General features: G+C 49.5%; 1 protein-coding gene across 1 annotated transcript in view; it reads right to left on the bottom strand.

The window, feature by feature from the left end:
* C5H16orf96 (chromosome 5 C16orf96 homolog) overlaps positions 1-20143 on the bottom strand; it is a 41954-nt gene extending 21811 nt beyond the window's left edge. The window contains exons 1-5 of the mRNA XM_037989895.2: positions 19077-20143; positions 5241-5345; positions 2472-2552; positions 2240-2326; positions 661-2128 (exon numbers count right to left, since the gene is read on the bottom strand). Coding sequence (XP_037845823.2) covers positions 661-2128; positions 2240-2326; positions 2472-2552; positions 5241-5345; positions 19077-19496 — 2161 coding nt within the window. The 5' untranslated portion in view covers positions 19497-20143. The remainder of the gene's footprint in view (positions 1-660; positions 2129-2239; positions 2327-2471; positions 2553-5240; positions 5346-19076) is intronic.
* Positions 20144-21713: the final 1570 nt, after the last annotated feature.

Genomic DNA, 21713 nt, shown 5'->3' with positions numbered 1-21713 from the left:
GGAGCATCTCAGGCAGCACTGCCCAGTGGAAATGTACTGGGCCTTTCAGCTGGTGTTACCTTTTTATTTATTTATTTACTTATTATTTTTTAATTTATTTTTTGAGACAGAGTCTCGTGCTGTCACCCAGGCTGGAGTGCAGTGGCGTAATCTTGGCTCACTGCAACCTCTGCCTCCCAGGTTCAAGTGATTCTCCTGCCTCAGCCTCCCGAGTAGCTGGGGTTAAAGGCATGTGCCACCATGCCCGACAAATTTTTTATTTTTAGTAGAGACGGGGTTTCTCCATGTTGGTCAGGCTTATCTTGAACTCGTGGTCTCAGGTGATCCGCCCACCTCAGCCTCCCAAAGTGCTGGGATCACAGGCATGAGCCACCACGCCTGGCCACAAGAGTTTTGGAGACTAATTTTGGCATGCCATTTTCCTCAATTGCCAACTTTAGACCCTAACATTCACTGTACATTCAAGAGAAAGACCTCACTGTACATTCAAGAGAAAAGAATAGACTCGTAAGAGCCAAATGCTTAGGCAAAGGAATGAATGGCTAATGGTGGAATGTAGATTTTGTCAGTGCAGCCCGATGAAGGACAGGAGGTACTTCTCAAAGGCTGCAGGGAGAGCCCCACTCCCTTGTGCCCCTCCCAGGGCCAGACCAGGCCTACCTAGATAACTCAAGCGCTGGTTCAGGTTGAAGGACAGCTGGGCAAACTCTTCTTTCAGGGAGTCGTGTTTGACAGGTATCTGGGCCATGTGGCTCATGGAATACCTGACAGCCCTCTTCTTGTCTTCAGGGCTTGTGGCCTGCTTGGCAGCCACCATGGCCTGGGACAGGGCTGTATCAGGACTGATGCTGGCAGCAGAGTAGGAGGGAGAAAGGATTTCGTAGTAGATTTCGGAATCATCGCCCAAGGCCTGGGATTCTGTGGCTCCCCGGGAAGGCCCTGCACCCAGGACATCTGCAAAGACCCCTAGGGGCCCAGCTGCAGCCGTGTCTGTTGCAATGGTGGCCATTTTGGTGGCTGGGGAGTCCTTGACCAACTTGGCAGCAACCTTGGCTGTCTGCGCCGCGGAGGATGCGGCGGCTGCATAGGCTGCGGCAGCGGCAGCGGCAATGGCAGCAGTGGTTTTCAGCCGGTGAAGGGCAGACCGGGGAGCCTTAAGCTGTGCTTCCTTGGGGTCCCCATCCTTGCCAACTCTATCCTTGGGGGCCCCGTCCTTGACACCTCTATCTTTGGGGACCTCATCCTTGTGAGCTCTATCCTTGGGGGCCCCATCCTTGCCACCTCTATCCTTGGGGGCCCCATCCTTGCCACCTCTATCCTTGGGGTCCACATCCTTGCCGCCTCTATCTTTGGGAACCCCATCCTTGCGAGTTCTATCCTTGGGGGCCCCATCCTTGCGGGCCCTCTCCTGGAGGCCCCTCAGGCTGGGGACATCATTTTCCTCCCCCTTTTCTTGGATAGCTGTGAGCTGGAGGTCTTCTCCCTGGCGAGACTGATATGGCTGGAGTGGTCGAGGCCACGCTGAGGCAAACTCGGTGGCTGGTGGTGGGGCCCTGGAGGGTTGAGGCTGAGTTGGCCGCAGGACACCTAAGTCCCACAAAGGCCAAGAGCCCATCCTGGGCCAGCCTTGGGGAAGAGGCCAGCGTCTTGGGAATGCAGGCCAGCCTCCCGGTGGTGGAGGCTGGGCACCTGGGGCAGGCGCAGGTCCAAGCACAGGCCAAGGTGCTGGCAAGGACCCAGGTGCCACAGTGGGCCCTGGGACAGGCCCCAGGGCAGGCACAGGCTCCAGCTCCAGCCCCAGCTCTAGCCCTGGCACAGATTCAGTCCCAGGTGCAAGCCCAGGTGCAAATGCAGTTGTGCGCCCAGGTGCGGACTCAGGTGTGAGGGCCAGAGGCTGCGCTGGCTCCTGGGCACTGCTGAGAGAAACTGCTTGGGCAGATGATGAGTCCTCCGGGAGGAGCTCTGGGACCTCGTAATGCCAGACAGTCTGCAGCAGCTGGGGGTTTTGGACAGGCTCGGAGACCTGGATGGCACGAGTCGCTTCAAGGTACTCGGTGGTCTGGGCCAGGGCAGCCTCTGGGAGCTGATCCATGGACTGCCACAGGTCCAGCTGTGATGAACCAATTTCCTGCAGAAGAGGGGGCCGAGGGGCTCGGCTGGCTTCCATCCCCACCTCCCACTCTCAGCCGTCCGCCCGCTCCTCAGCCTCCTGCTAACCTCGCCTTCCTTCCTCACTCACCGAGGTGAACATGGCCTCATGGAGGCCACTCCAGAGCACCATGTCCTCGGTTTTGGGGATGGTTTGAAACTTATTCTGGAGAGAAGCCTGCAGGGTAGGGGTAGAAAATGAAGGGTGTGAGCCTGGAGGGAGCAGTGCCCCCCACACCTGCAAAGAAACCTTTCCAGGCTGCGTTCTTCTTCTTGATCCTCCCTACCCTCAGCACCCAGGACACGGGAGGAGTGGGCCTCACCACTTCCTGCTGCAGTGCGATCATCTTCCGGTTCTGTATTTTGACGTCTTCAGCGAAGATATCCATTCTTTCTGGGTGTACCTGTCAAAGGAACTGAGTCTATGGACTGGGGGTCCAGGTTCTGTCCCACCCCTGCCTTTTCCCGCAGCTCTAGGTGACTAACAGCTTGAGAAGGAAGAACAGGTTCCAAACCCAGTGCTTCCCAGGGAGTGGGAAAGGGCTCCATGGGCAAACAAGTTTGGGAAATGCTGGGCTTAAAAGCATGTCAGGCCAGGCACAGTGTCTCATGTTGTAATCCCAGCACTTTCAGAGGTCAAGGTGGTTGGATCACTTGAGGTCAGGAGTTCGAGAGCAGCCTGGCCAACATGGTGAAACACCGCCTCTAGGAAAAAGACAAAAATTAGCTGGGCCTGATGGCGTGAGCCTGTAATCCCAGCTATCGGGAGGCTGAGACAGGAGAATCACTTGAACCCAGGAGGCAGACGTTGCAGTGAGCTGAGATTGTGCCATTGCACTCCAGCCTGGGCAACAGAGTGAGACTTTGTCTCATAAATAAATAAATAGCATTTCAACAGGTTTCTATATTGCAGGACTTCCCAGAGTGTTGAATGAGCAAAAGCACATTAAGAATCTGCAAGAGGGCCGGGCACAGTGGCTCATGCCTGTGATTCCAGAACTTTGGTAGGCTGAGGGGGGTGGATCACGAGTTCAGGAGTTCAAGACCAGCCAGACCAATGTGGTGAAGCCCCTGTCTCCACTACAAATACAAAAATTAGCCAGGCGTGGTGGCTCGCACCTGTAATCCCAGCTACTCAGGAGGCTGAGGCAGGAGAATCACTTGAACCCGGGAGGCAGATGTTGCAGTGAGCTGAGATCATGCCACTGCACTCCAGCCTGGGTGACAGAACAAGACTCCGTCTCATAAAAAAAAAAAAAACAAAACAAAACAAAAAACACCTCCAAGAGACAGGCCAATAAGGCATTGTTTTTCTTTTCTTTTCTTTTTTTTTTTTTTTGAGACAGAGTTTCGCTTTGTCGCCCAGGCTGGAGTGCAGTGGCGCGATCTCGGCTCACTGCAAGCTCTGCCTCCTGGGTTCATGCCATTCTCCTGCCTCAGCCTCCGAGTAGCTGGGACTACAGGCGCGTACCACCATGCCTGGCTAATTTTTTGTATTTTTAGTAGAGATGGGGTTTTGCCGTGTTAGCCAGGATGGTCTCGATCTCCTGACCTTGTGATCCGCCCACCTCGGCCTCCTAAAATGCTGGGATTACAGGCGTGAGCCACCACGCCCGGCTCCCCCAACCCTTTTGTTTTTTTTTTTGAGACAGAGTCTTGCTCTGTCACCCAGGATGGAGTGCAGTGGCACAATCTTGACTCACTACAATCTCTGCCTTCTGGGTTCAAGTGATTCTCATACCTCAGCCTCCCAAGTAGCTGGTGTTAAAGGTGCCCGCAACCATACCCGGCTAATTTTTGTATTTTTAGTTGAGACAGGGGTTTCACCATGTTGGCCAGGCTGGTCTCGAACTCCTGAACTCAGGTGATCCGCCTGCCTCGGCCTCCCAAAGTGCTGGGATGACAGGCGTGAGACACCAGGCCCGGCCGAGAAGGCACTGTTTTTCTAACAGCTTTGTCTAAGGGGCCCTTTGGAGTAGCTCATGATGCAACTCTAGCGCTCTGCCTGCTTAGATGGGAGCCATCCAGCCCATGACTGAAGCTCCCACAGTTGCCACGATGAGCAAATACAGGCCCTGATCTGTGAAGCCGGGACAGTACAGAAAATTATACTATTTGGGGAAAGTTGTTAAACCTGGGGGTGTGGAGACCTGGCTTCCAACCCCAGCTGTGACTCATCAGTTGTGACAGGGACAGCTGCCTCATGGCTCAGGGACTTCCATGCATGGTAGGGTATTAGAACATACTTGGCTGATGGTTTTTGGCTACAGAAGGAGCTTGTATGTATGCCTGCACTATTACGATTATTCCACTTTCCATGTGGACAGAGCTTTCCAGAAGGGGAAGAGGTTTTCTTTTTGCTAAGTTGGTGGAATATAAGTCTGGTGTTGCCAAAACTTGGGGAGCGCCTGCCTGAGAATGAAGCCAACTGGGAGGAAAGCTTCACTGAGAGATGTCAGTATTGCATGAGTACCTAGATCTGGCCGTCCCTGGACCTTTTAGTAAATGAGACAATAAATCCCTTATTTTGCCTAATCCAGGATGAACTTGACTTCTGTCACTTATAACTAACGTTTTAACACGGTGGGGTAGAAAGCATGGAGGGGTCAGCCGGGTGTGGTGGCTCACACCAGTAATCCCAGCACTTTGGGAGGCTGAGGTGGGTGGATCACGAGGTCAGAAGTTCGAGACCAGCCTGGCCAACATGGTGAACCCCTGTCTCTACTAAAAATACAAAAATTAGCCAGGTGTGGTGGTGTGCGCCTGTAATCCCAGCTACTCAGGAAGAGGAGGCGGAGAATCACTTGAACCCAGGAGGCAGAGGTTGCAGTGAGCTGAGATCACGCTATTGCACTCCAGCCTGGGCAACACAGTGGGACTCCGTCTTAAAAAAAAAAAAAAAAAGAAAGAAAAGAAAGCACGGAGGGGTCACAGAGAGGTCAGTGGCACTGGCCAATTGGAGGGGCCATGTGAGTATGCCCTCACAGTTGCACTCTTGGCCTAAGAGTAAGCTTCCTAGATTTTCCTCATTGCTCCAACCCCCAGAGGCCTGAGCGACGCAGCTGGCACGGAGGATGACGGGGAGGGCCTACCTTGTCAAGCATGTTCTTTAGCATGTCCACTTCCTTCCTAAGGGCTTTGATGGTGACCTGGAGTGCATGGAGATCAGTGAGCAAGTCCTGCAGGGTCTGCATTGACTGCAAAAGAGGAGGAGAAAATGTGAAGCCGGGTATGGCTGGGGGAGAGGGTAAGTGAAGTGCAGAAGCTATCTGATGATAGCTGTTGTTCAAGAGGTCCTCCTGGCTCTCCCAAGCCTAGACTGGAATCTACAAGGGGGCCAGGAGATGCTATTAAAGTCAACAGTGCTCTGATCTCCAAGTGGCCTGGATGAGAAGGAGGCAACTCTGTATTTGAATATATCCAGTAACCAGGAGTTACTCATCATGAAGCATTTCACCCTTTCTTGTATGATAGATGTCAGCCAGGGAGGAAGCACAGCCCATCGCCGGGCAGGAGCCACTGGAGGATCAGGAGCAGGAGAGACAGGGATGCATTTGCTTTTTGTTTCTAAGATGGAGTCTCACCCTGTGGCCCAGGCTGGAGTGTAGTGGCGCGATCCCAGCTCACTGCAACTTCCACCTCCTGGGCTCAAGTGATTCTCCTGCCTCAGCCTCTGAGTAGCTGGAACCACAGGTGTGTGCATCACCACGCCCAGCTAATTTTTTGTATTTTATTTTTTATTTTTTTGGTAGAGATGGGGTTTCATCATGTTGCTTAGGCTGGTCTCGAATTCCTGACCTCAGGTGATCCACCTGCGTCAGCCTCCCAAAGTGCTGGGATTACAGGTGTGAGCCACCGAATCTGGCCTATACTTAACAATTTTAAAGGATCTCTCAGGCTCATGTGGAGCCTGGCTCTGGGAGGGCAAAAGGGGAAGCAGCCTGCCTGCAGAACTGATTGCTTGCTGTGGGGAGAAATCCTCACACATCTGGTATCAGAAGTCTGTTACGAGCTGGGCATGGTGGCTCATGCCTATAATCCCAGCACTTTGGGAGACCGAGGGGGGCAGAACACAAGGCCAGGAGTTCAAGATCAGTCTGGCCAATGTGGTGAAACCCCATTTCTACTAAAAATACACAAAAACTTAGCAGGGCCTGGTGTTGCGTGCCTGTAATCCCAGCTACTCAGGAAGCTGGGGCAGGAGAATCACTTGAACCTGGGAGGCAGAGGCTGCAGTGAGCCGAGAACGCACCACTGCACTCCAGACTGGACAACAAAGTGAGTCTCTACCTCAAAAAAAAAAAAAAAAAAAAAAAAAAGCATGTTGTGAGAGTAGTGTGAAAGAAACTGAGTTTTTTTCCACTCAGAGGGCCAATGTATCTGGAAGATATAATAATTATAAACATACATGCACTTAACAACAGAGCCCTTTATAAAATACATGAAGGAAACACTGACAGAACTGAAAGTGTAACTGAAAAGCATGTCGGTTGCTCGCTGCATTGCAGGGTTCAGTTACCATGAGCAAGGTCTGGTACCAAAAATAAAGTGAATTTATTCTGAAGCTAGCTTGGGGAAGGGTCGCAAAGCGCCCTGGCTTTAAACATGCCGCTTCACTTCTGGAGCAAAATGTGGGCACTTTTAAGAGGTAGAGGATACAGCCAGCAAGGGTAGGGGTCTCCTTGTGAGCTTGATGTCTTATCTACTGGGCAGCTGAGTTGGCACCTTCCTGGGAAGAAGTAAGTTATAAAAGTGGCCAAGTGGGCACGCTTTCAACATGCCCTCCTGGTGAGTGTGAGCTCCTGGGCAACCCCTGGAGGGTGAAAGTTCCCAGGTGAAAGTCCTATAAGGGCCATGCTTTGGTCTCTAAATCTGTCTCTTAACTCTCCAGGAGTTACATGAACTTGCCCTGTAGGGAGTGACTGGTGAAGGGGCAGGTCAAAGACTATCTTTGCTTTTTTTTTTTTTGAGACAGAGTCTCACTCTGTCACCCAGGCAACCTTCACCTCACAGGTTCAAGTGATTCTCCCACCTCAGCCTCGCAAGTAGCTGGGACTACAGGGGCATGCCACCATGCCCCTCTAATGAGGTTTCACCATGTTGGCCAGGCTGATTTCAAACTCGTCACCTCAAGTGATCCGCCCACCTCGGTCTTCCAGAGTGCTGGGATTACAGGCATGAGCCAACTCACCAGGCCTCTCTTTGCATTTCTTTTTTTTTTTTTTTTTTTTTTTGAGACGGAGTCTCGCTCTGTCGCCCAGGCTGGAGTGCAGTGGCCGGATCTCAGCTCACTGCAAGCTCCGCCTCCCGGGTTCCCGCCATTCTCCTGCCTCAGCCTCCCGAGTAGCTGCGACTACAGGCGCAGCCACCGCGTCCGGCTAGTTTTTTTTATATTTAGTAGAGACGGGGTTTCATCATGTTAGCCAGGATGGTCTCGATCTCCTGACCTCGTGATCCGCCCGTCTCGGCCTCCCAAAGTGCTGGGATTACAGGCGTGAGCCACCGCACCCGGCCCTCTCTTTGCATTTCTAAAGGGCTAAGTAGAAGGTGGGGAGCAGTGGGGAAGGAGAAAGGAAGAGAAAATAATTTTAAAAATAAACTCTCTTAGAAAAATGGGGGTACTCAGTTACAAAAGGAGAAATAGTTAATTCACAAGAATAGTTCAAGACTTCAATATCCTATTTTCAATAATGAATAGAATAACTAAGATAAGGTCCAGCACGCTGGCCCACGCCTGTAATCCCAGCACTTTGGGAGGCTAAGGCCAGTGAATCTCAAGGTCAGGAGTTTGAGACCAGCCTGGCCAACATGGTGAAACCCCGTCTCTACCAAAAATATAAAAATTAGTCAAGTGTGGTGGTGTTGGCTTGTAATCCCAGCTACTTGGGAGGCAAGAGGTAGGAGGATCACTTGAATCCGGGAGGCAGAGGCTGCAGCAAGCCAAGATCATGCCACTGCTCTCCAGCCCGTGTGACAGAATAAGACCCCATCTCAAAAAAACAAAACCCAAGATAAAAAGAACAGTATCCTGGGTGCAGTGGCTCACACCTCTAATCCCAGCACTTTGGGACGCTGAGGCAGGTGGATCACTTGAGCCCAGGAGTTTGAAACCAGCCTGGGGAACATAGTGGTCTCCCATCTCTTCAAAAAATACCAACATTAGACAGGCATGGTGGCGCGTACCTATAGTCCCAGGTCCTTGGGAGGATGAGATGGGAGGATCACCCTAGCCCAGGAGGTTGAGGCTGAAGTAAGCTGTGATTGCACTACTGCCCTCCAGCTTGGGTCAGAGTGAGACCCTGTCACACACACACAAAGAAAGTAAAAGTAAAAAAGAACAGCAAGAGGCTGGGTTCAGTGGCTCACACCTGTAATCTCAGCACTTTGGGAGGCTGTGGTGGAAGAATGGCTTGAGCCCAGGGGTTCCAGACCAGCCTGGGCAATAAAGGGAGACCCTATCACTAAAAATAAATAAAATTAACAAAACAAAAGGCCAGCAAGAAAAGAGAAGATGTGAACAATACTATAAACCAACTAGACGTCACAGATATTTACAGAATACCCCACTCAACAATGGTAGAATACATATTATTCTCAAGTGCACATAGAACACTCTCCAGGGTAGACCATATGGTAAGGCCATAAAACAAGCCTTAACAAATTTCAAAAGGACTGAAATTATGCAAAACACATACACTGACCACAATGGAATTAAATTAGAAAGCAACAGAAGAGCCAGGTATGGTGGCTCATGCCTGTAATCCCAGCACTTTGGGAGCTTGAGGCAGGAGTATCATCTGAGCTCAGGAGTTCCAGACCAGCCTGGGCAACATAGTGAGATCTCTATAATTCAAAAATAAAATAAAACAGTTCATGGATTGCCAACGGCTCCCACAGATAGGGCTTAAAACAAACAAACAAAAAACAAAAACGGGCTGGGCACGGTGGCTCACACCTGTAATCCCAGCACTTTGGGAGGCCACAGCGGGCAGATCATGAAGTCAGGAGATTGAGACCATCCTGGCCAACATGGTGAAACCCCATCTCTACTAAAAATACAAAAATTAGCTGGGCCTGGTGGTGCGTGCTTGTAGTCCCAGCTACTCGGGAGGCTGAGGCAGGAGAATTGCTTGAACCCAGGAGCAGAGGTTGTAGTAAGTCAAGGTCATGCCATTGCATTCCATCCTGGTGACAGAGGAAGACTTCGTCTCAAAAAAAAAAAAAAAAAGCAACGGAAGAAACTATTGAAAATTCACAAATATGTAAAAATTTAAAAAACATTCTACTAAATAACAAATATGTCAAAGAAGAAATCACAATAGAAATATATCAAAGAAGACTTTGGGAGGCCAAGACGGGCGGATCACGAGGTCAGGAGATCTAGACCATCCTGGCGAATACGGTGAAACCCTGTCTCTACTAAAAAGTACAAAAAAACTAGCCGGGCGAGGTGGCGGGCGCCTGTAGTCCCAGCTACTCGGGAGGCTGAGGCAGGAGAATGGCGTGAACCCCGGAGGCGGAGCTTGCAGTGAGCTGAGATCCGGCCACTGCACTCCAGCCTGGGTGACAGAGCAAGACTCTGTCTCAAAAAAAAAAAAAAAAAAAAGGAATATATCAAAGAAGAAATCACAATAGAAATTAGAAACTAGTTTGAAATGAGTTAAAATGAAAGCACAACACACCAGAACTTATGGGATACAGCTAAAGTGGTGATTAGAGAGAAATTCATTGCTGTGAGTATATTAATAAAGAAAGATCTTAAATCAATAACTTAAACTTCCACCTTAAGACACTGGAACAAAGAAAAGCAAACTGAACCTAAAACAAATAGACATAAGAAAATAACAAAGAGTATGGTGAAATTAATGAAACAGAGGATGAAAAAAATAGTAGAGAAAAATCAATGAAACTAAACACTGGTTAATTGAAAAGGTCAACAAAATTGACATACTTTTAGCTAGATTGGCCAAGAATCAGACTCAAATTATTAGAATCAGAAATGAAAGAGGGGACATTCTATTGACTCTACAGAAATAAAAAGGATTATAAAGAAATACTAATGAATAATTGCATGCAGACAAATTAGATAATTTAGGTGAAATGGACAAATTTCTAGAAAGGCACAAACTATTCAAACTGACTCAAGAAGAAATAGACAATCTGAATAAACCTATAACAAGTGAAGAGATTCAAGTCATAATAAAACCTTTTGTGCTTCAAAAGACACCAGCAAGAAAATGAAAATAAAACCCACAAAATGGGAGAAAACCTCATTTTGCAAATCATATATCTGACCCAATATATCCAGGATATATAAAGAACTCTTACAACTGGATGATACAAATAACCCAATTAAAAACGGGCAAAGATCTGAATAGACATTACTCCAAAGACGATGTGCAAATGGCCAATAAGCACATAAAAAGAAAAGATGCTCAATGTCCATCGTCGTCAGGGAAATGAAAATCAAAACTACAATGGGATACCACTTCAAACTCTGTAGGATGGTCAGAATCAAAAGTCAGATAGTAAGTGCTGTTAATCACAAGGAGAAACTGTAATTCTCATACACCGCTGGTGGGAATGTAAATTGTGCAGCCATTTTAGAAGTCAGTGTGGCAGCTCCTCACAAGATTATACAGATACCAGATGATCACCGATTCTAATCCTAGGTATATTCCCAAAAGAAATGGAAACATAGGTCCATACAAAAACTTGCACACATGGGCCAGGCGTGGTAGCTCACGTCTGTAATCCTACTGCTTTTGGAGGCCAAGGTGGAAGACTGCTTGAGGCCAGGAGTTCAAGACCAGTGTGGGCAACACAGCAAGACCACATCTCTACATAAAATGTAAAAATTAGCCAGGCATGGTGGCAAGCGCCTGTATTCCCAGAAACTTGGGAGGCAGAGGTGGGAGGATTGCTTGAGATCAGGAGTTTGAGGCTGCAGTGAGCTATGATGGCACCACTGAACTCCAGCCAGGGCAACAGAGCAAGACTTTGTCCCTAAAAACAAAAGTTTGTACATGAATGCTTATAGCAACATATTCATAACAGTCAAAAGGTGGAAGCAAGGCCGGGTGTGGTGGCTCATGCCTATAATCCCAGCGCCTCGGGTGGCCAAAGTGGGTGGATCACCTGAGGTCAGGAGTTCGAGACCAGCCTGGCCAACATGATAAAACCCCGTCTCTACCAAAAATACAAAAATTAGCTAGGCGTGGTGGTAGGCACCTGTAATCTCAGCTACTTGGGAGGCTGAGGCACGAGAATCGCTTAAACCCAGGAGGTGGAGGTTGCAGTGAGCCAAGACTGTGCCACCGTACTCCAGCCTGGATGACAGAGTGGGACTCCATGCATCTCGCATGGAGATTGCAGTGGTGCCATCTCACCTTATTACAACCTCCGCCTCCGTGTGATATGCAGTAAGAGGTTTCTCACCCAAGACCCACCTGCTGCCTCACATGTGGGGGACACGCTCTGGACTCCTGTCCTGGGGCAGAAGGGGCAGGAGAGAGAGCTGTGGGGAAAGTGGCTGAGGTCTTTTTTCTGCCCAGGGTGACTGGGCCACATTCAGAGCTTAGATGGTGCTGAATTCAAGGGAAAGTGAGTCCCCGACAGCTGCCCTTCCAGAAGCTGACCCCTGCCATAGTCCTCGAAGCAGGGCTTGTCCAAACCTGCTCGCTCTCTCTCTCACGAGGGCTTCAAGGATGCTGGGGTTGAGCTAGGGCCCAGTACTTACAAAGGCCTTAAGAAGCCTGAAAAAGGGGCTAAAGCAAACACCACCTCAGACAAGCAGCTAGACTTGTCTACACGGTCACATCCAGGACTTTGGAAAATAGGAATGCTAATGTTTCCCTCCATGGAAGCGAGGAATGTGACAGCACTTCACGACACTCTGTGAAGGTGACACCAACCTCATCTGAGTGTTCGTTACCATTACTGCAGTTATAGCAACCTTGGTACTCTAACACCCCAAAGTGTCTTCCACACCTTTAAGCAATGTTACAAAATAGTGAAAATCCAATTTTTATTTTTATTTTATTTATTTATTAATTTTGAGATGGAGTTTTGCTCTGTTGCTAAGGCTGGAGTGCAATGGCACGATCTCGGTTCACCGAAATCTCTGCCTCTCAGGTTCAAGCGACTCTCCTGCCTCAGCCTCCCGAGTGGCTGGGACTACACGCACGCGCCACCACGCCCAGCTAATTTTTGTATTTTTAGTAAAGACACGGTTTCACCATGTTGGCCAGGCTGGTCTGGAACTCCTGAGCTCAGGTGATCCTCCTGCCTCAGCCTCCCAAAGTGCTGGGATTATAGGCGTGAACCACCACTCCCAGCCTTAAAATCCAATTTAAATGTGAAATCATTTTAATCTGAGCAATATACAGCAGGTGCTTTGTAGTTCCTGGGGGAGTAAAATGCGGAGGGAGTTTAGAAATAAAGAAAGCAACAACAGGTTGTTAGCATCCCCCTTAGACTGGATCCCTCTCCCAGGGACTTCCTGGAGCCTGTGCATGCAGATGGCATCACCTGAGCTGCAGAAGCTGTATGCACGTATCCAACCAAGTCTGAAAATGGCCAATAACAAATTAGGAGGGCAGAAGTCCAGGAACGGACTTCATAAAGCCAGCCAAAAACACTTTAAGGCTAAAAACAAAGCAAAACCAGTTACCACTAATCTTTTCTTCTTTTTTTTTTTAAGATGGAGTTTCATTTTGTCTCCCAGGCTGGAGTGCAGTGTTGCAATCTCGGCTCACTGCAACCTCTGCCTCCCAGGTTCAAGCAATTCTCGTGTCTCAGTCTCCCGACTGGTGGCTAATTTTTGTATTTTTAGTAGAGATGAGGTTTCACCATGTTGGCCAGGCTGGTCTTGAACTCCTGAGCTCAGGTGATCCGCCCGCCTCGGCCTCTAAAAGTGCTGGGATTACAGGTGTGAGCCACCACACCTGGCAGTTACCACTAAAGACAAATGTTATGATTTAAAAGTCAACGGAGGCCAGGCATGGTGGCTCATGCCTGTAATCCCAGCACTTTGGGAGGCCGAGGTGGGCGGATCACCTGAGCTTGGGAATTCAAGACCAGCCTGGCCAACATGGTGAATGCCCGTCTCTACTAAAAATACGAAAATTAGCTGGGTGTGGTGGTGCTCGCTTGTAATCCCAGTTACTCAGGAAGCTGAAGCAGGAGAATCGATTGAACCTGGGAGGCAGAGGCTGCAGTACAACAAGATCATGCCACTGCCCTCCATCCTGGGCAACAGAGTGAGACTCCATCTCAAAAAATAAAAATAAAAAATAAAAGGTTAACAGAGGGTGGGTGCAGTGGCTTAAACCTGTAATTCCAGCACTTTGGGCCGAAGTGGGAGGATTACTTGAGCCCAAGAGTTTGAGACCAGCCTGGGGAACATGGCAACACCCTGTCTCTACAAAAAATACAAAGATTAGCTAGTGTGGTGGCACAGGCCTGTAGTCCTACCTACTCAGGAGGTTGAGGTGGTAGGATTGCCTCCAGGGTTGAGCCCGGGAGGTTGAGGCTGCAGTGAGCTGAGATCGTGCCACTGCACCCAAGCCAGGGCAAAAGAGTGAGACCCTGCTTTAAAAATAAAAACAAAAAAAATTAACAGAGTGAATAAAGGTTTTGTAAATATATAAAAGAACTTGCACACTTCTCAAAAGGCTTTTCTCTTTTTTTTTTTTGTTTGAGACAGTCTTGTTCCATTGTCCAGGCTGTAATATTAATAATAGCTCACTGCAGCCTCCACCTCCCAGGCTCAAGCAATCCTGCCTCAGCCTCCTGAGTACCTGGGACTACAGGCGCACCACCATGCCCAGCCAATTTTGAAATTTTTTGGTAGAAAGGGAGTCTTGCCATGTTGCTCAGGCTGGTCTTAACTCCTGGGCTCAAGCGATCCTCCCACCTCAGCCTCTCAAAGTGCTGGGATTACAGGCATGAGCCACCGCACCCGGCAATCCTTTCTCTTGAACATCTGTAGAAAGAACTGATTCCCCATTGCTTCATGAAAGTGAACCAGTTAATGTTGACGAAGCTGCAGGATTAATGGCTTAGTTGTAATGCAGTGGTGATGCATCTAATTCCCTCAAAAAGACCAATAAATTAAAGGTTTTCTACAATTTTAAAAAATCCCCTAAGCCTTGGACCCACAATATTATGGAAACAGGGTTAGACGAAACAGTTTCAACAACAAGCAGCTGACATCATCCCTCGTATTCTCCTGTGAGGCCAGCTGCAAGTGGTTATCATTACAGGGGAGAAAAACCAAGGCCTGAAGGAGGCAGACGGGGACCCGCGAAAGGAACATTGTAAAACATGTTTGCCAGGCGACCCCCGGGCAGCCTCACTAGTCGGTGGGTGCAGACAGTTAACTATGCAGTTTGCACCATTCTAGAACCAGCTGCCATGGCAACCCCCTTCAATGGGTCATTGTGGGAACCTTGGGCAACTTCAATCAGGCTGGGACAAGGCAAGATTCTCTAATGACAGGGACATTCCTCAGCGGCGCACAGTCCTGAAGGCTGTACAGCTAGGTCTGAACCTGTCCACGAGTGCCTTTTGTGAGTTGGGTGGGTTGCCCTGTTGAGCTGCTTTTTAGAAGCCTTCATCCATCAAGGCAGGCCAGGGGGCAAGCTGCCTCTGGGGTGTCGCCACCTTGGATCCTGGTATCCACCCATCCTGCCTGCAAGGCTCTCATAACTTGCCCTCGGCCACCCCCGGCAGCCCTGCCTCTAGTAACAATTTTTGTCTTAAAGTCTATCTTGTCTGAGAAGATCCCACTCTCCTCTGGTCACTGCTTGCAAGGAATATCTTTTTTTATTTTTTTGAGATGGAGTTTTGCTCTTGTTGCCCAGGCTGGAGTGTGGTGGCGTGATCTCAGCTCACTACAAATTCCGCCTCCCGGGTTCAAGCGATTTTCCTGCCTCAGCCTCCCGAGTAGCTGGGACTACAGGCATGCGCCACCACACCCGGCTAATTTTGTATTTTTAGTAAAGACGGGTTTCTCCATGTTGGTCAGGCTGGTCTTGAACTTCTGACCTCAGGTGATCCACCCACCTCAGCCTCCCAAAGTGTTGGGATTATAGGGGTAAGCCACTGTGCCCCACTGGAATATCTTTTTATATCATTTTACTTTAAAACTATTTGTGTCTTGTCTTTTTTTCGCAGAGACAGGATCTCACTCTGTCACCCAGGCTGGAGTGCAGTGGAGTGATCAGAGCTTACTGCAATCACCAACTCCTGGGCTCAAGTGATCCTCTTGCCTCAGCCTCCCAAAGAGCTGAGATTACAGGTGCATGCCACCGTGCCTGGCCCTATTTGTGTCTTTGAATCTTAAGTGTGTCTCTTGCAAGCACCATATAGTAGTTGGGTCATGTTTTTTGGTTTGTTTTTTATCTATTCTGCCAATCTCTGCCTTTTTTGTGTGATAAAATACACATAATATTAAAGTATAAAAATATAAAAATATTTTAGTATTGGCCAGGTGCAGTGGCTCATGCCTGTAATCTCAGCACTTTGGGAAGCCAAGGCGGTTGGATCACGAGGTCAGGAGATCAAGACCATCCTGGCCAACAAGGTGAAACCACGTCTCAACTAAAAATACAAAAATTAGCTGGGTGTGGTGGCGGGCACCTATAGTCCCAGCTACTCAGGAGGCTGAGGCAGGAGAACTGCTTGAACCTGGGAGGCAGATGCTGTAGTGAGCCAAGACCGCACGACTGCACTCCAGCCTGGGCAACAGAGCGAGACTCCATATCAAAAACAAATATATATATATAAAAAATATTATATATTTTATATATATATATATAATAAAGATGCAAAGAAAAATTAGCCAGGCGTGGTGGCATGTACCTGTATTTCCAGCTACTCAGGAGGCTAAGACACGAGAATCATTCGACCCTTGGGGGCAGAGGTTGCAGTGAGCACAGATTGCACCACTCCACTCCAGTCTGGATGACAAAGTGAGACTCTGTCTCAAAAAAATAAAAATAAAATAAAAACGAGGTGTACCATTTGATGGCATTTGGTACACGGTACACTACCTACTTCCAAGACACTTCATTCTCCTAAAAGGAAATCCCATCTCTGTTACAGTCTCTCTCTGTTCCCCTCTTCCCAAGCCCCCGGGAACCACTAATCTACTTTCCGTCTCTATGAAATATACGGATTACACCTTTAGATGGAATGCCCAGAATAGGCAAATCCATAAGACAGAAAGCAGATTAGTGGTTGCCAGGGATTGCAGGGAGGAGGAGTAATGGGGAAACAGGGTTTCCTTTCAGGGTGGTAGAAATGGCTTAGAACTAGATAGAGGTTGCTGGCTGCACAACAATGTCAATGTATCATGTTCCACCAAATTTTCATTAATTCAGTGTTTAATATCCACTTTTAAATGGCTGATTTTATGTTAGGTCCATTTCCCCTCAATTTATTTATTTATTTTTAATGTATCTCTTTGAGATGGAGTCTTGCTCTGTCACCTAGGCTGGAGTGCTGTGGCACGATCTCCACTCACTGGAACCTCCACCTCCGAGGTTCAAGTGATTCTCGTGCCTCAGTCTCCTGAATAGCCGGGATTACAGGCATGCGCCACTATGCCTGGCTTTTTTTTTTTTTTTTGTATTTTTAGTAAAGATGGGGTTTCACCATGTTGGCCGGGCTGGTCTCAAACTCCTGACTTCAAGTGATCTACCTGCCTCGGCCTCCCAAAGTGCTGGGATTACAGGTGTGAGTCACCGCACCTGGCCAATTTTCCCTCAATTTGAAAGAGAAGAGTGTTAACTTGGGAACACTCTGGAAATGGCCCTGACTCCCAGGGATATCCAGCTGGACACACCAATGGGCACAGCCTGGCTCAGAGAGGACTAGGACGTGGTGCCTTCAGGGATAGGAAGGCAATCATTGCTGGATGGTTTTTGGAGACATGAGGCTGTCTGTCACCCAGGCTGGAAGGCAATGCTGCGATCTCAACTCACTGCAACATCCGCCTTCCAGGCTCAAACAATTCTCCTGCCTCAGCCTCCAGAGAAGCTGGGATTACAGGTGCCTGCCACTACACTCGGCTAATTTTTTGTATTTTTAGTAGAGACGGGGTTTCACCATGTTGGCCAGGCTGGTCTCGAACTCCTCACCTCAGGTGATCCACCCGCGATGGCCTCCCAAAATGCTGGGATTACAGGTGTGAGCCACTGTGCCCGGTCAAATTATTATTATTATTTTTAGACATAGGGTCTTGCTCTGTCCCCGAGGCTGGAGTTCAGGGGAGTGACTACAGCTCACTGCAGCTTCCAACTCCTGGGGTTAAGTGATTCTCCCACCTCAGCCTCCTGAGGAGGTAAGACTACAGGTGGATGCCACCACACCCAGCTAATTTTTTTATTTTTTTTTGTAGAGATGAGGTCTCACTATGCTGCTCAGGCTGGTCTCGAACTCCTGGGCTCAAGTGATCATCTTGTCTTGGCCTCCCAAAGTGCTGGGATTATAGGTGTGAGCCACTATGCCCGGCTTATTTTCCCTTTCTTATTTCTTCTTGGGCTGCCAGTAATTGAACACTGTCCGTATGCTGGCCGGGGTTAGCAGGGGTCAGTAGTCAAAGGTAAGCCAGGATCAGAGGCCCCGCCTCAGCTCGCAGCTCCCTTGCCTTCAGCAAATCACTGATCTCCTCTGAATGTCAGTTTCCTCACCTATAAGACAGAAGGAATGCCTCTTCGCTGCTCCTCACAGTACTGGTTCTTGGAGGTTCCCACTCACTTGTGTCTGTCTATCTCCCCTGATAGGCTGGGCGTGCCTGTTCACCACGACTACTCTGGTACCTCTCCCATGGTAGCTCTTCCAGGCATTTTTTAGAAATTGGGGTAAGGCCGAGTGCAGTGGCTCACACTTGTAATCCCAGCACTTTGGGAGGCCAAAGCGGAAGAATCAATGGAGCCTAGGAGTTTGAGTCTAGCCTGTGCAACATGAGGAGACCCTATCTCTACAAACAATACAAAAATTAGCCAGGTGCAGTGGTGCACACCTGTGGTCCCAGCTACTCGGGAGGCTGAGGTGGGAGGATTGCTTGAGTCTGGCACGACGAGGCTACAGTGAGCCATGACTGAGTCACCGCACTCCAGCCTGGGTGACAGAGTGAGACTCTGTCTTAAAAAAAAATTGGAGTGAAATTCACCTCACGTACAATTAGCCATTTTTAAGTGAACAATTTGGTGTCATTTAGTACACCAACGAGGTTGTACAACTATCACCTCCATCAAGTTCCAAAACATTTTCATCACCCCAAAAAGGAAACCCTGTATCCACAAAGCAATTATTCCCCATTCTCTCTTCCTCCCAGCCCTTGGCAACCACTGCTTTCTGTCTCCATGGATTTGCCTATTCTGGACATTTTATATAAATGGAATCATACACTGGGTGGCCTTTTGTGTCTGACTTCTTTGCAATACTTGATGGAGGCTGCAAGCTTGGCATTTTGGTTGTGCCTGACTCTAAAGCCGCCTTCTTCCCACTCTGCATAAGGGGATGGCCCATCATGGCGGAATAAGCAACAAGATGTCCCAGGAGAGGGCTGGGAGCAGTGGCTCATGCTTATCATCCCAGCACTTTGGGAGGCCGAGGCAGGTGGATCACTTGAGATCAGGTGTTCGAGACCAGCCTAGCCAACACAGTGAAACCCCATCTCTACTAAAAATGCAAAAATTAGCCAGGTGTGGTGGTGGGCACCCGTAATCCTAGCTACTAGGAAGGCTGAGGCAGGAGAATCTGAACCTGGGAGGCAGAGGTTACAGTGAGCCGATATCGTGCCTCTGCACTCCAGCCTGGGCGACAGAGCAAGACTCCGTCTCAAAAACAAAAAGGACGTCCCTGGAGAGAGCAAGTGGTGAGGGGGGAAAGGAAGTGTCTGGAGGCTGGGGGTGTACCTTGGCCATGACTTCATCGTGACCCTCCACCGTCTTCCGGAGCTTGATCAGATGCCACAGGTCCTGGATGGGCCGGGCAGTGCCCTGACTGGCTTCCAGCAGCTGGGCGGTGGAGGGCAGGTCCTGCAGCAGGGCCAGCTGGTTTTCCATCTTGTCGAGGCGGCTCACCACGTGGTCGAAGACATTGCTGAGCCTCTTCATGGGGTTGAGGATGGGCTGGGTGTCTCCTTCCCTGGGCACGATGACCACCTGCGAGGTCTGCAGGAAGTCCTCATCCCCCGAGAGGACCTTCTTGAGCTCAGCCATGTGGATGTGCTCCAAGATGCCGTGCAGCAGGAGGTGCAGGGCCTTGAAGTTCAGCACCCCGCACTGTGGGATGGCGATGTTGGCCAGTTCGGTGAATGTGAGTGAGAAGCTCATCCTGCCGGAGTGGGTCAGTGGGGCTGGGGTTCCGGGTGTCCTCGAGGACAAGGGATAGCTTTCAGTGATCCTGAGAGCTACACGGACTGGTCCTCAGAGGCTTGGGTGGTGGTGAGTCACAGCAGTCAGGGAGGAATGGCCTCTGTTCTGGCTGGAGCTCAGATCAGAGTCTCTGGTTGCCAGGACACCAAAGAATGTGGTGAAATGGGCACACTTCCAAGTCTGGAGTGGGGCAGGTGCTCCCTGGTGAGCCTCACCCAGAGGAGGTGCTCAGTTAATATTGGAGGAATGTTTGAATAGCAGCCTCTTTATTCAAGCCCTCTGGTGATGTGAGACTGATAACTTTTTCCTAGAAGCACATATGGAAGGGATGGAGAGGCAGCTCCCTTCTCGGAATTCTCTAGAATCCGGGCAGAAGACAGGTTTCTTGGAGTTAGGAGGACCCAGGTTTTACAAAGGGATAAAAATCTGAAATACTGGCCGGGTGGGTGTGGGGACTCACGTCTGTAATCCCAGCACTTTGGGGAGGCAAAGGCGGGAGGACTGCTTGAAGCCAATAGTTCGAGAGCAGCCTGGGCAACACAGTGAGACCCTGTTTCTACAAAAAATTTTTTAATTAGCTGGGTGTGCTGGTGCACATCTGTACTCCCAGTTACTCAGGAGGATGGGGTGGGAGGATTGCTCGAAGCCAGGAGTTTGAGGCTGCAGTGAGTGAGCTATGACTGTGCCACTGCACTTAGCCTGGGCAACAGAGTGAGACCTTGTCTCTAAATAAATAAATAAATAAATAAACAAATAAATAAATAAATAAATAAAAAGAAAAGAAAAAAGGCTGGGCATGGTGGCTCACGCCTGTAATCCCAGCACTTTGGGAGGCCAAGGCGGGTGGACCATGAGGTCAGGAATTCAAGACCAGCCTGGCCAAGATGGTGAAACCCCGCCTCTATTAAAAATACAAAAATTAGCCGGGCCTGGCGGCACGTGCCTGTCATCCCAGCTACTCTGGAGGCTGAGGCAGAGAATTGCTTAAATCCAGGAGGCGGAGGTTTCAGTGAGCCAAGCTTGCGCCACCGCACTCCAGCCTGGGCGACAGAGATTCCGTCTCAAAAAAAAAAAAGAATCTGAAGAACTAAGTTCATTTCTGGACACATCCAAAGTCCCCCTGCAGTGTTCCATTTTCGTGTGTGTGTGTGTGTATGTGTGTGTGTGTGTGTGTGTGAGACAAAGTCTTTCTCTGTCACCCAGGCTAAAGTAGAGTGGCACAGTCTCAGCTCACTGCAACCTCCGCCTCCTGGGTTCAAGCGATTCTCCTGCCTCAACCTCCCGAGCAGCTGGGATTACAGGCATCTGCCACAATGCCCAGCTAATTTTTGTATTTTTACTAGAGATTGGGTTTCACCATGTTGACCAGGCTGGTCTCAAACTCCTAATCTCAGGTGATCTGCCTGCCTCAGCCTCCCAAAGTGCCGAGATTACAGGTGTGAGCCACCACATCTGGACAAGTGTTCCATTTTCTGGGAAGGAGAGCCCAGGTGGTAAGAAGTGCATTGTTGGCCAGGCGCAGTGGCTCACGCCTGTAATCCCAGCACTTTGGGAGGCTGAGGTGGGCGGATCACGAGGTCAAGAGATGGAGACCATCCTGGCCAACATGGTGAAACCTCGTCTCTACTAAAAATACAAAAATTAGCCAGGCATGGTGGTGTGCGCCTGTAGTCCCAGTTACTCAGGAGGCTGACACAGGAGAATCGCTTGAGGAGGAGGTTGCAGTGAGCCAAGATTGTGCCACTGCACTCCAGCCTGGTGACACAGTGAGACTCCGTCTCAAAAAAAAAAAAAAAAAAAAAGGGTATTGTCCTTTCTAGGCCCTGCATGTCCCTGCCCACCCAAGTGACAGTGCCCTCACCAGACCCTGCTCTGCTCCCTGCTTGAGCTGGGCTCTCCACAACCCCTGTGTTCCCAAGCAGGGTCTCAGCTCTGCTCTGACATCATAAGGACATGGCCATGAGCCAGCTGCCACAGGACCAGGAGCCTGCGTGGAGATACGAGGTATGGTCAAGCTCTGCTTGGTCAGTTCTAGGACAAGAGAATCCCAGCCTGCTTGTCTCCAGGGAAAGTCTGCAGGGACACTCTTGGCTTAACACCGGGAGCCCTGACTCCCAGCCCAGCCAGCCCTGTGATCCCACATTCCTGGCCCAGGCCACATAGCAGGAGCCCTGT

Source organism: Chlorocebus sabaeus, chromosome 5 (assembly GCF_047675955.1).
Source record: "Chlorocebus sabaeus isolate Y175 chromosome 5, mChlSab1.0.hap1, whole genome shotgun sequence".
Taxonomy (NCBI): Eukaryota; Metazoa; Chordata; class Mammalia; order Primates; family Cercopithecidae; genus Chlorocebus; species Chlorocebus sabaeus.
This window is presented reverse-complemented; position numbering and strand designations above follow the sequence as displayed.